This window comes from Paramormyrops kingsleyae, chromosome 4 (assembly GCF_048594095.1).
Source record: "Paramormyrops kingsleyae isolate MSU_618 chromosome 4, PKINGS_0.4, whole genome shotgun sequence".
Lineage (NCBI taxonomy): Eukaryota > Metazoa > Chordata > Actinopteri > Osteoglossiformes > Mormyridae > Paramormyrops > Paramormyrops kingsleyae.
Genome location: NC_132800.1, coordinates 36,140,832 through 36,154,438, shown reverse-complemented (window position 1 = coordinate 36,154,438; position 13,607 = coordinate 36,140,832). Strand labels below are relative to the sequence as shown.

Genomic DNA, 13,607 nt, shown 5'->3' with positions numbered 1-13,607 from the left:
GGACCAAAGACAAACTTCTCGTACATTTGCTTTATCACGTCAGCCTTCTTTTTCCATCCTGAAATGGTGTTCGCTGGAATGCCATGCTGACGACTAAGGTCTGCCGGTTTCGTTCCTTTTTCTAACTGCAATATGATTTCATACTTTTTCTCTATTGACTGATTGTCCAGTTTTCTCTTAACACCTCCAGACATTTTTAGAAGGAAAAAAAATTACAGAATAGCTACAGCGTGTTATCCCTCAGACAAGATCAACAAGAGTGAGTGAACCGTCATGGGATAGTGAACGATCATTTTATTGGTTAGTCTGGATCGCGATTCACTGCTGCGTTGTTCTGCCAATTACCATGCAAATGCGACTGTAATTAGATAAACCTGAAAGAAATTCAACCTATGAAAATTGATGCGAATTGATTATCGGCTGTCATATGGCGTGACATTCATGCATGTGATATAGACTCAAAAACGACATTTGCACTGAATAAAGATTGGGTTGAATAGTTATTTATCTAAGTCTCTCTTTTAACGTTAAAGTACTTCAAAGAAAAAAGAGTCTTAATTTAATTAGATGAGCGCCGTAATTTCCTCCATACAAGTACTACCGAGAATACATTTTCATGCGGAATTCTAGTAGTTTGAAACTTAGATGCATACCTCACTTCTGCTTTCATGTATAGCAATTTTTTTTGTTGTTTTTTTGTGATATAGGTCAGACCACATTATGAAGAATAAGCAAGAGGCCTGTTTATTTGTAAGTGCTGTATAGACAAAAATATACTCATATATTTAAAATACTGTAACAGGTTTGTAGAAAAATAGCGATTTCTTATATAAAATATGGCTAATTAAAATATTATGAATAAAGTTACTTAGCGGCTAAGTTTATATACGCAACTTTCTTTAAAAGGATGCAGAACTATCAAGCTTGTCTTGACAGGTTCACTTCCAAACAAAAAACTGCATACTTGGTTGTGTCTGTGTCACATTTCAGCCATGCGACATGCAACCCAAAGGATTGCAGCCTCATTATGGGAGACACAACTGGGATCTATAAATGCGACTGATCTACTTCCCTGCTCATATGCACGAATACACATATATCTAGTTTCACAGGTAGATTATTAATGTTAATTTGTTATATGTACTTATTTGTAAGACTTGCTTTATGAAGGGAGGTGAACATAGCCATATGACAAAGAGAATGGGGAGAATTAACAGTAGCACTTTACCTGATGGGGCAGAAATAATATATTATGCCATTATTTATGTATTAATCACAAACTAAGTCTTAGTTACATACTGATCTCATGTTAATTAATCATTAATGAATTGTGACACGTTTTATCTCAAGCAGTTACTATGCTTGAATGCCAGACAGCGAGTCAACCTGCCCTCTGAACCCATACTTTCCTCACTTTGCTAAATAAACATAAATGAATTCAGGATTAACAAAACAGCAGGGAAGAGATAAAATAATTTCAGCAGGAGGAGAAAAAAGTGGACGTGAAAGTAATAACACAGAAATTGAACAAATAAATGGGGTCATTACTGTACCAGCCCCCTGTGCCTGATGCATCCCACCAGCTTAGTTTCATAGGTACTACAATGCGATCAATTGTTATTTAGCGGATTTGTTCCTTTTTTCAAAACCTGGTTCCTATTAATCTCGCATAATACATGGATGTTCAGCAAGCAAAAAACAATTCTGTCCCATTCAACTTATGAAAAGGTAGGAGACAATTTAATTTCTAATTATGCGAATGAACGGCACAGATTCTTCGCTGAGAATTACTAATTGATTACTACTGTATTAATTAAATTTTCTTTTCATAAGCATATTTGTATAAGAGCAATATTACTGAAAAGTTTGCATTTTCCCAATACATGAAGGTTCAGTGATGGTCATTGTCAGTGGTTGTCAATCAGTTTACAGGGATGGATTCTGGATCCCCTGCTCCATATACTGAAGACTATAACTCTACTTACTCGGATGATTATTCTGATTATTATGAAAATCCTTTAGATAATCAACTGTGCGACAAGTCAGACATTATCAAGTTTGGAGCAGTCGTAACACCGGTTTTTTTGTGGATTGTCACATTACTGAGCCTTTTTGGGAACAGTCTTGTTTTGGTCATTCTGACAAAGTATGAAAACCTGAAATCACTCACCAACATCTTCATCCTAAACCTGGCTCTGTCTGACTTGCTGTTCACGTTTGGACTGCCCTTCTGGGCTTTATACCACATCCACGGCTGGACCTTTGGAGATGAAGCCTGCAAGGCTGTAAGTTTTCTTTTCTATGCTGGGTTCTACAGCAGCATCATTTTCCTGACCATAATGACCATCCATCGGTACCTGGCCGTGGTCCACCCGCTGTCGGACCTGGGGTCAAAGCGGCTTTGTTACGGTTCTGTCACTTCTTCCGCCGTCTGGATTGTGAGTTGCTTAGCTGCAGTACCAGCTCTTGTGATGCATAAAGTGAAAACAGATCGTGGAGTACAGTATTGTGAATATACTGATAAACGATGGAAAATAGGTGGAACATACCAACAAAATTTTCTCTTCCTAATTGCATTGTGCGTGATTACCTTCTGTTACGTTAAAATACTCGGGACATTACTTCGGTCAAGATCGCATACAAGGTACAGAACAGTGAAACTCATTTTTACGATTGCAGTTGTGTTTTTCCTGGGGTGGGCTCCCTACAACGTTCTAATTTTCTTGAAATCACTCACGGATATTGGGGGCATTTGGCCCTTCACAGAGTGCCCGATCAGCAAAGGCATTGATTCTGCCTTCTACATTTGCCGACTCGTCGCCTTCTCCCACTGCTGCTTAAATCCCGTCTTTTACGTCTTAGTGGGAGTGAAGTTCAGGAGCCACCTGAAGAAGCTACTGAAAAAGCTGTGGTTCTGCCAGGCCGGTTCTGTAGACATTCAGCACCGCAGCAGCAGGGCTGTACATTCCAACGGCGAGGAACTGTCACTGTACTAGAGCGGTGGTTCTCAGTCCTGCTCCTTAATTACCATCTGCCAGGAAGCTTCCAGTCCAGCCTGACCTCACTAAGCAGGTGTTGCTCCAGGAGCAGGATTGAGAAACACTGTACTAAAGTACATTTATTAGTCCATGAGCGAAAACCGATGTGGAAAAATGTAAATGTAAATTCGTTAACAATGCAGATTTCCTATATTGCTCATGGGGTAATAAATTCCTGTTTTACGCTTTATCTGCAACACCTGTATGTATTATAAACCAAATCTTACAATGACCTGCATGTGTGAGTGGAGTTTGCGGGATTCCTTTCATATAAACCTCACCCTCCAACCCTTAATTGCCCCTAATCCAGGATAAATCAATAAAAAATAGAATGCAATTTAAAATAATAGAATACAGCATAAAAACGCTGCTTTCTGAAGGACGGCCTCTCCAGATCAGGACGGGTTAAGGCACGACATGGTGACTCTCTCTGCTTCACGCTACATCCTGCCTATTGATCTCTTCATCTGAGGCATGTTGTCGTTTGTTTGCCTCCTAATCACTGTTATTAATGTCAGCTCTGATGTAATTTGAGTTTGGTCTGTAGCTTTGCATACTTTCATACATGCAGTCAGTAACAGATTAATAGCTACTGTATGTCTTTTTCCTGCATCAACATTTGCCCAAAAAGAATTATTTTGCTTAAAACCTTGCTTGTTTTGCTTAATATATTCTATTAAGGCCTTAAAAAAAAGACTGCTTTAAACGAGTTTGTATATTAGCGGTAATATGTAGCTAATGTAGCCTTATAAAAAAGACTGTATAAAAATAACCAGTAATATGTAGCTGTATATGGTTGAATTTTGGTTTCCTGTCACTGTGTAAATGTTTAAAATTCAAGGTGCCTCTGATCTCAAAGTGAGACTTGCGGCTCGGTGAACATGCAAATATAAATATGAAAATGGCGTGCCAGATACATTTTTTTTTTTACTTCAACTTTCATCGAATTGCACATCTGCCAGTGGGAAAAGATGATGTGAAAAAAATCCTTCTGGAATTGCACAGAGATTGTGTTCAGTAACCAGTGAATCATCTGTTAAATCATTTGTAAAGACTGATACATTTCCATGTTTGGTTACTATGTATGTATATATGGCAGACCAGTGTACTATTAAAATCAAGCTTCAGTCTGTACCCAGTATCAATGACTGAGTGGAAAAAAATGAATGAAATATGATGTAAAATCCATACTTGTCTTGTCACGAGGCAGGGAAGCAGGCACAGGAGCCGGGGAATCGGGGGAACATATTCTGAAGAGAGACACTTAGGAGCACAAAACAACATCAATGACCGGACTCAGAAAGATACACTAACACATACTTAAATACACACCACAATAATCAACATCACTCAAAACAGCTGGGAACACAGGGATTCCATACGAGGTAGAGAGGGGGTGTGGCACACAAGAGGATCACCACGATCGGAGCATGACGGTACCTTTTAACCATTCACAATATCCCGAGCTGCTCTTCGCATTTGCCTCATTTCCCTGATACTATCAGTCATAGCCCATGCAATGTTATCAAAACCACTGAGCCAGACTGCCTGCAGTTCAGCATCTACTTTAACAGTGTGATGTTACAGCAGGATGCTCTGGGTGAGGAGACAGTCCACTCAAGTTCCGGTCATCTACAACTATTTTTAATCCGGAGCTGAACCGGCACACCACAGACTGGACAGGGAATGTGGACTTTCTAACGGAACTGGGTTCATTGGTAGGAAAAACTGCTAAGCAACATGAAGGTTCACTCTGGTATTATTAAAATGGGAAGTAGGAGGCATATTTTCTACAAGCATTGCCTCTGCTAAAAAGTAAGAAAATATCAGACCGAATTATTTCGGTTCTCCTAGTGCGGTTTCACAACATATTGTATCATGCAAATGAGGTCAGAGGTCAGAATTCAATACAAACCAAGCTGAAGGTCTTTTCATTTAGCACACTTGAACACACAGATCCTTCCCCGCCCACCCCCATGTAAAGTCTGCATCTTCTACAGTTTGTATTTCTTGCATGACACAAGGTCTGTTTTGACACGTTCCTGCATGTAAGGTAAGAGTTCCATGTTTAATTGTTCTGAGAGGGACAAATGCCCAGCACAATGCAGCTATCAGGGCCGAATAGCAAACCCATCTGAATAAAGACAAAAAACCAGTTCAAACAGTCAGAATGCAAGCAAGAACTGAACCACAAAAGAAAGGAAGCAGGCCACATACACTGCATGTAGAAGTATCAGAATGCACCTGCATCACTGGATTCAGGTCTTTCATTCAGACCCACTGTCATAGGAATTGCAATAAGTATAAGTGGTCTTATTGCAAAGTGGAAGTGTTTAGGAACAATAGAAACTCCGCCACAAAGTGGGAGACCACACAAAGCAACAGAGTGGGGTTGCCGAGTGCATAGTGCATAAAAGTCACCAACACTCTGATTATTCAGTAACTCTAGAGTTCCAAGCTTCCTCTGGCATTAACCCCAGCACACAAACTGTGTTGGGAGCTTCATGGAATGAGCTTCCATGGCCGAGCAGCTGCATGCAAGTCTCACATCACCAAGTGCAGTGCCAAATTTAGGATGGAGTGGTATAAAGCACACTGTCACTGGGCTCTCGAGCAGTGGAAACATGTTATGTGGTGTGTTGAATTACGCTTCTCTGTCTGGCAGTCTGATGGACGAGTCTGGGTTTGCCAGATGCCAGGAGAACCTGCCTGACTGCATTGTGCCAAGTGTAAAACTTGGCAGAGGAAGTATAATGGTATGGGGTTGTTTTTCAGGGGTTGGGCTGGGCCCCTTTCGGTCCAGTGAAAGGAAAGCTTAATGCTTTGGCATACTGAGACGTTTTGGACAATTCTGCCTCCACCTTTTGTGGGAACAGTTTGGGGAAGAGCCCTTTTCTGTTCCAGCATGACTGTATCCCAGTGCACAAAGCAAGGTCCATAAGGCAATGGTTGGGTGAGTTTTGTTTGGAAGAACTTCACTGGCCCACACAGTACCCTGACCTCAACCCCACTGAACACCTTTGGGATGAACTAGAACCGAGATTGCAAGTCAGACCTTCACATCTAACATCAGGGCCTGACTTCACAAATGCTGTTTTGAATGCATGGGCAAAAAATCCCGCTGACACAAAATCTTGTGGAAAGCCTTCCCAGAAGTGTGGCAGCTGTTATAGCTGCAGAGGGGGGACCAACTCCATGTTGATGCCTATGAATTTAGAATGGGACGTCATAAAAGTTCCTGTAGGTGAAATGGCCAGGTGTACCAATACTTTTGTCCATACAGTGTACCTCACAAAGATCTTTCTTCAGGGACGTCCCTTGTATCCTCTTAGTTTAATCAAGGAAATTGCAACAGGTGTGATTCCTCTGCAGTTGAGGTGGAATGTGGCCCAGCTGGGCATGAATGCCAGGGCCGATGACTGGAGCTGTTTTTCATATTTTGCTTCCTGTTACGCTACATCACTGTCGAATTCTCGCATCTGAAGGGTGTCGATTAATTTTCTTTAACCGCACATGTAGTGTTGACCAGGTAAACCACACCAGTAAATCAATGCGTGATTATAATCTTTAATTATTAATGTAAAGTACAAAAACAAATCATTTATAGGGACTTGTTGTCCCCTTCCTGTAGCAACACTAGGACGTCACCCTATTTCAGCACCATAATGCTCATCCTCATGCAGCTCAGCTCACACAAGAGCGTCTGTAGCAACAGAACATCCAAACAATGACTTGGGGCCCATTCTCACCGGGCCTGAATCCTATTGGCCTGTTGGGGATGTTATAGGCCGTCCCATATCCTCCACGGAACCATGTCCCCCTAGCACACAGATATTGGTACACGCACTAGTGGAAGAGTGGGAGAGGATGCCCCAGGCTGTCCTAGGTAACCTTACACAGAGTTTGAGATCAAGATGCACTGCTTGCATAGCTGCACATGGAGGTCATACCAAATACTGAGGACAGAAGCAGGGCTGCCAACTCACGCCTTGCCCTTGCCTGCTTTCCTGCACGAGTCGTGACAGAATGACCAGACTCGCGAAGACTATGTGAAGAGGAATACCTCGACATTACAGATGAGCTACTTTATTGGCTGAATCAGCCCAAAGTCTGGGATGATCCCATACTGCGGGCTATAGCCAACCGGAGTAGGGACATTCTGGAGGAGATGTCTCTGCCCGGGGACGCACGCCTTGCAGGAGAGGTGCGCTGAGACGTGGGGTGGCAGAATCTAACATGTGCCGAGTTGCTATGGACAGCGACTATTCTACAGTCTGCTGTCTGAGCTGCCTGAGGTACCCCCGACTCCTCTGAAAGCGGCAGCAAAGGAGAAAAAGCGGGAAAGCAGAAGACGGGAAGAGAAGCCGGAGCTCTTCTTAGGGGCCGTCGCTATTACTGCTGCCTGCCATACTGTGTGTCGGGAGGAAGCCCTCCCAATTCTAGATCCGGTGGTGTTCGGGCATGCTGCCATCGCCCTGCCTGAACGGACACCCGAAGCCCATCCGCCTGCCGCTCCGCTGCCAGCGTTGGCAGCGTGCCTGTTTTTTGAAAAGGGGCCAGGTCCATTGGGGATGCCATCCCGCGGGTCCCCAAGTTCCTTAAATGGACAGTGCCCCCAGTGGTTCCTCTTGTGCCTGCAGATTTGCCCCCAGTGGTTCCTCATGTGCCTGCAGCGCCTCCTGCTTCGTTGGCCCCAGAGGTCTCCGCACTGCCCCCTGCTGGTGCTGAGTCGGCTGTGCCTGCAGCGCCCCCTGCTTCATCGTCCCCAGAGGTCCCCGCTATGCCTCCTGCTTAGTCGCCCCCTGTGGTTCCTGTGCCAGTGACGCCCGAGACGCCGCCCGAGGCCCCGGACTGCCAGACTGACGCTCCTCCCTCCATAGTGGAGTCTGAGGAGGAGCTGGAGTGGGACCCCTCGGGGATCTCCCTGACCTTCCCCGTGCCCCTTCCTGTGACTTCTCCCATGCTTCTCCCGGTGACTTCCCCCATGACCACCCCAGTGACGACTTCACTGTCACCCCAGTGTAACAGACCCCAGCCGGGTCCCTGCCTCTCAGTCTCCCGGAAGGGGAGGGGACACCTGCGCCGGGGCCAGGTCCTGTCTGCCCTACCCCCCGACTAGCCTGCGGGTCCCCTGTCTCCGACTCATCGGTCGCCTACGCCTTGGCTGGTGGCAGCTGCTCCCTCCTCCCCTTCGCCTGTGTCCCCTTCCTCCTTGCCCCCTCTGTCTGTCCCTTCGCCTTCCTCCTCCTCACATTCAGCCTTCCCTCCTGCTCCCTCCTCGCGCTCGCCGAGGGTCCCTCCGCGTCCGGCCTCTGCCCCTGCGGCTTCCACCCCTCCCCTGCCGGGGTTCTCTCCGGCTCCCCGTTTCCCCCTGCCCTTTGCCTCCTTGCCCCCTGCCTTTGTGCCCCCTGTGTTTGCCCCCTGTCCCTTTGTGCCCTCCGTGCCTGCTCCTCGTCCTTCTGTTTCTCCTCACGTATAAGTAAAATATTAAACCTTGCCGGTATCTAATTTTTAATACCGTTTAACCTTTACACCGCAATGTATGGTGTTTCGATGGTAGTTTAACAAGCTATTCCAATATTTTGAAAGCTTGCCGTTAAAATTCACCAAGCGGTGAAAGGAAATACTGTATCTCGTTTTTAGTTTGTAAACATGAAAATCAGGGTTGGCAACTTTGGTCAGCTGGTCTGCACACGCATTTACATCTATGTATCAGTTTTATTACCTTGTAAATAGGTCTGTAGGGTTTGCAAACTACACCAACTCTTTTGATGTAGCTAATTTTAGGCTTATAATGGAATAATATAAATTTGGCGTAAGATTTCTTGCGTGAAAGTCTGAAAATGTCAGTGTCACGGCAGATGCGTGAGAGTTGGCAACCCTGGTGAAAATAATGTCTTGAAGTTCAAATGTGTAAAACAAATGTGTGGTAATCATGGCATAGAAGAATTTGACCTACATTACTGTTCCCATAATATCAATGTTTACCGGGCCATTTTTTTTGGTCAAAAAATGAGGAATTGCAAGAGTGACACACTATTGATTGTGAATCTCAATAGCAAGAACACAAATACCATACTTTTGACTTCCAAGCACGTGAGAACGACATCTGGGGATTTTTACCGTCCTCTGTACTTCTGTTCTTGAGCATTGGAACTGGTCTTTGCCAATGGAAGATGACGTCAAACCATTACACAAGAACACAAGTATGGTGAAGTATGAATATTGACAGTCACCCCTAATCTTTTTGATAACTTAGAAATCTCAAGCAATTTTTACAGTGGCCCGTAAGAGTCAACAAGCGTAACCACCTCCGGTTCTTATAATGTGATATAACAACACGTAATGCACAGCTTGTTGTGAATTAACCCTTACTTGTTTTTTTTTTAGACCATCTCTAAAAAAGCAAAAGTTTTGTCAGTATGCTGGTCTGGAGCAGTCAGGTGTGTGTTACTACAATGCTAAGGAGGAAAGACATCAGCAATGATCTCAGAGAAGCAATCAATCTTGGAAGGGTTAAAAGGCCATTTCCAAACAATCTGAAGTCCATCGTTTTACAGTGAGAAAGATTATTCACAAGTGGAAACATTCAAGACAGTCGCCAGTCTTCGCAGGAGCGGACGTCCCTGCAGATTCACCCCAAGGTCAGACTGCGATGCTCAGAGAAATTGCAAAAAACCTAAGAGCTACATCTCATACTCTACAGGCCTACAGGGGCGTGGCATACAGGAGGATCGGACGAGCAGGTCATGGCAGAACCCCCCCCCCTAAAGGCACGCACTCTGGGCGCCTCAGGGGAGGTGACAGAGGAGATGAGACTGGGGACACGGGACCTGAAAAACAAGAGTAAAAACATCAACGAGGGACTGGGAACAGAACAGAAACACAGAACAAGCACAGGGGCAACAGCCAAGACAACACCTGACATAAGACGGGAAACACAGACAGGCAGACCAGGAAGGGAGACACAGGGGGAACACCAACAGGCGGAATGAAAGGGCCAGGAGTGAACGCATGAGGTACAGAGGGATGAGCAGCAGAGACAGAAGGGACCAGGGGGGAACAGGCAGGAGGACAGAACACCAAAGGACAGCGGACAACGGGGAGCCCAAGGGAACCCCGGCGGACGAGGGAAGGCAGCCGCAGGGGCCACAGGCGGACGGGAGGATGGAGCCGGAGGGGACCACACAGGGGACGAGGAGACAGGCCGAGGGACAGACGGAGGAAACGAGGAGGAAGATGGAGGCGGCACCGGGAGAGGTGAAGAGGAAGGCAGAGGGGACCCTGGCATAGGCGAGGAGGAGGGGGAAGACGCCGCAGACGACAGCGCAGCCAAAGCCGGGGAAGGCGCCGTCCGACGCTGAGCCGCAGTGGGGGGACCTGCAGGCGACCGAGTCGTCAAGGCAGGGGGACCCAGAGGCGGCCGACGAGGCATCGGATGGAGGGACCGCAGGTGGACGACGAGCCCCTTGAGGGGGACCTGCAGGCAACATCCGGACTGGAGCCGAAGGACCCACAGGCTGCCGCCGAGCCACAGCCCGGGAGAACGAGAGCGAGCCAGGGGGCAGGCCGGGCGGGACCTGGTCCCTGCGCCTATGTCCTCTTTCCTTCCGGGTCACAGACAGTCGGGGACCCGGTTGGGCTCCACCATGGTGGGGTGATGGTGGAGGAGTCCGTTCACCACACAGTCAGGGACCTCCTTGGGGACAGGGATTTCCGGCGTAGGCGGAGCCAGGGCCTCTGGCACAGCAGTGGGCAGAGCCCTAGGCTTCCTCAGGCGTCGGCGCAGCTGCAGGTGACGCAGCAGGAGCCTTGGGTGCAGGCGTCACAGCAGGCAGAGACGGAGCCGCAGCAGGAGCTTCCGGCGGTGCAGCAACCGCCGACTCCGGGCCAGCAGGGGGCCCCGGGCCAGCCAGAGGGACAAGCGGAACAGGCAGACCAAGCGGGACAGGCACAGCGGGACAGGCACGTCAAGCAGGTCAGGAACATCAGGGGTGAGGCCCCGCAGGGGGCTGAACATCGATAGCCAGGACAGGAACTGCTAAAGACAGACCCAGGGGTTGCATCCCGGCAGCAGGTGTTCCCCTTTTAAAGCCCTGTGGGACCCGTGGGATGGCATCCCAAACCGACCTGGCCCCTTTAAAATGCAGGCGTGCTTCCCAGAAAGGGGTAGGCTGCTAGCAGTGGCAGCTCAGTGGCCTTAATGTGGGCTTTAGGTACCTCAGTCCACGACGCGGCTAAGGCGACATCCAGGGGGAACACCACTGGGTGTCGAATCAAGAGGGCGTCCTCCGGATATTCAGCGGGGGAAGAAGCAGCGATGGAGACGGACCCCAGAAAGATGGTGGACTCTCCTTCTGGTCTTCTCTCTTTCCGCTTCTTCCTTTTCTTCCGGGTCGTTTGGGGCGGCGAAGCTACTACATTGTACATGTAGTAATCCAACTTAACCTGACCAGATGCGTGACGTGACTATTAGTAATCCCGACTATGTACGTATCTGCGCTGGGTATCACCGGCACACCGCGCACCTTGTAGGCGGAGCCTGCATGTCCGTTATAACCGAACAAAACTACAGCTAAAACCGGCACTGGGGACCAAATTGTTTGTCCGTTATAAGTGAAATTCCGTTATATGTGAGTCCGCTATATCCAATGGTTTTTCTGCCTGTTCTTAAAGGCGCGCGGCCGGGACCAGCGGACCTCGTCCGTTATAGACGATATTCCATTATAAGCGAGTCTACTATAATGGGATACTGTATATCATCTTTATGTCAAATTATTACGTATGTAGATGCTTAAATTCTTACACGTTACTGAAACATGAACCAAATCTGACATCCAAAGAGAGCTTGGTCTGCTGCTCCATCACATTGGGGTTTTATATTGCAAAGCCACTAGTTTCTGTTACTTAACTCTATGCATGTGGGCGGCTGTATTACATTACCACAGTGAAACAGTCAAAAGCGAATGCAAAAGCATGAAACAAACTAAGCGTATTATACATTTGGTATTATATTCTGCCCTTTTTGTGACAAATTTATTGCTGATGCAACATGTATGTTTTATTCAGGAAATGTTGGAGAATAAAATATGGTTGTTTGTTTAGTTAAACAATCAACAACAAAAAAAATATTTGGGGCTTGGTTTGGGGTCATGTGACCTAAAGAAAACCCTCCTCTGATATTATCTAGTGTAAGGCAGAGAAAGGACCGACAGATTAATAAGGCTATAGGTAGTGGGAATAACTCACACATGCATACTGCAAATAAGTATATGCAGGAACGCATACCACACACATGCACACACTCAAAAAAAAAATCCCGATACCAGCCTGAGTCAGTGAGAAAGTGAATGAGGAAGAATGTGTCTTCATTTCGTCGTGCATTGGCCACTCCCTGTCTCCTTACGGCGCAGAAAAAAAATCTTCCGAGCCACAGATGCATTTTGATGTGCCTCGTCTACCTCTCAAGGGACCCGCGGCGTGTTTTTTTAACCTTTGTGATCTTTACGTGACCTCTGCTGCCACTGTTCATGGGTGTATAGGCCTCCTGAGGACATGGATGGTAACCAATCTTACAACAATTACAGTGGCAAGGTAGACAACAATTCAGAATATGATAAGGATCTGGTGTATCTTTGTGAGTCCGAGTACCGAGGTTCTGCCAGCTCTGCGACAGCGGCTTGCTACGCCATCATCTTCTGCCTCAGCCTCACTGGGAACCTGGTGGTCCTCTGTGCCCTCATCAGGTTCGAGGACCTGAAGAAGGTCACCAACCTGTTTGTCCTGAACCTGGCTGTGTCGGACCTTGTGTTTGCGGTCTCGCTCCCATTCTGGATCACGGACCACCTCCACAGCTGGGTCTTTGGGAATTTCCTGTGCAAGCTGGTGAGCGGTTTGTACTTCATCAGTATCTACAGCAGCCTTATGTTTCTGGTGGCCATGACTGTTGACCGCTATATCATAATAGTGCAGATGCCGCTGGCCCGGCATCCGAAACGCCTGCTGGGGTCTCGGGTGGTCTGCGCCGTGATCTGGGTCATCAGTATCTCAGCCTCTGTGAGGGAGATGGTTCTCTCCAGGAACTTGCCTGATCAATATACCTGCGACGTTGGAGACCAGAATTCCCAGGAGGTCTATATTAATCACGGTCTTCATATTTGTTTTTTATTCCTCTTGCCTCTGATTGTCATTGTTTTCTGCTACTCCCGGATTCTGAAGACTGTGCTATCTTCCAGGACCAAGAACAAGCACAGAACAGTGGCTCTCATATTTGTAATTGTGCTGACGTTCTTCATTTGCCGGGCTCCGTACAACGTGATGATTGTTTTCATGCTGAGAATCGACGAAAGAGACTGTGACACACAGAAGAGGCAAAATGTGGCATTTGCCATCGTCCGTACCCTGGCATATTTTCACTGCTGTCTCAATCCTCTGCTGTACACGTTTGGAGAGAAGTGTAGGGCTCATATACGCAGACTGTTTTGCAGTCTTCCTCAGGAAAGGTATAACAGTGTCAATTATCATGCTGCTCATAGCTCAATTGTCATTGACAAAGCAGTTGTGATTAAT

At 46.9% G+C, this 13,607-nt stretch overlaps 2 protein-coding genes across 2 annotated transcripts; both read left to right on the top strand.

Annotated features, from left to right (window-relative positions):
* Positions 1 to 1,609: 1,609 nt before the first annotated feature.
* LOC140577599 (chemokine XC receptor 1-like) lies at positions 1,610 to 4,154 on the top strand. The gene is made up of 2 exons (XM_023815559.2): positions 1,610 to 1,728; positions 1,926 to 4,154. The coding sequence occupies exons 1-2, from the start codon at positions 1,681 to 1,683 to the stop codon at positions 2,994 to 2,996; spliced, it is 1,119 nt and encodes a 372-aa protein (XP_023671327.2). The 5' UTR covers positions 1,610 to 1,680; the 3' UTR covers positions 2,997 to 4,154.
* An 8,101-nt stretch (positions 4,155 to 12,255) lies between these two features.
* Positions 12,256 to 13,534, top strand: LOC111845864 (chemokine XC receptor 1-like). Its single transcript, XM_072711246.1, has 2 exons — positions 12,256 to 13,169; positions 13,274 to 13,534. Exons 1-2 carry the CDS (start codon positions 12,594 to 12,596, stop codon positions 13,394 to 13,396), a joined length of 699 nt encoding a protein of 232 aa, XP_072567347.1. The 5' UTR covers positions 12,256 to 12,593; the 3' UTR covers positions 13,397 to 13,534.
* Positions 13,535 to 13,607: the final 73 nt, after the last annotated feature.

Bases quoted from the DNA above. Each gene is read 5' to 3' on its own strand.
- LOC140577599 (XM_023815559.2), top strand. From the start codon at position 1,681: ATGTTCAGCAAGCAAAAAACAATTCTGTCCCATTCAACTTATGAAAAG. The intron at 1,729-1,925 runs GTAGGAGACAAT...GTTGTCAATCAG, and splicing joins CCCATTCAACTTATGAAAAG to TTTACAGGGATGGATTCTGG.
- LOC111845864 (XM_072711246.1), top strand. From the start codon at position 12,594: ATGGATGGTAACCAATCTTACAACAATTACAGTGGCAAGGTAGACAAC. The intron at 13,170-13,273 runs GTCTATATTAAT...GCTATCTTCCAG, and splicing joins GAGACCAGAATTCCCAGGAG to GACCAAGAACAAGCACAGAA.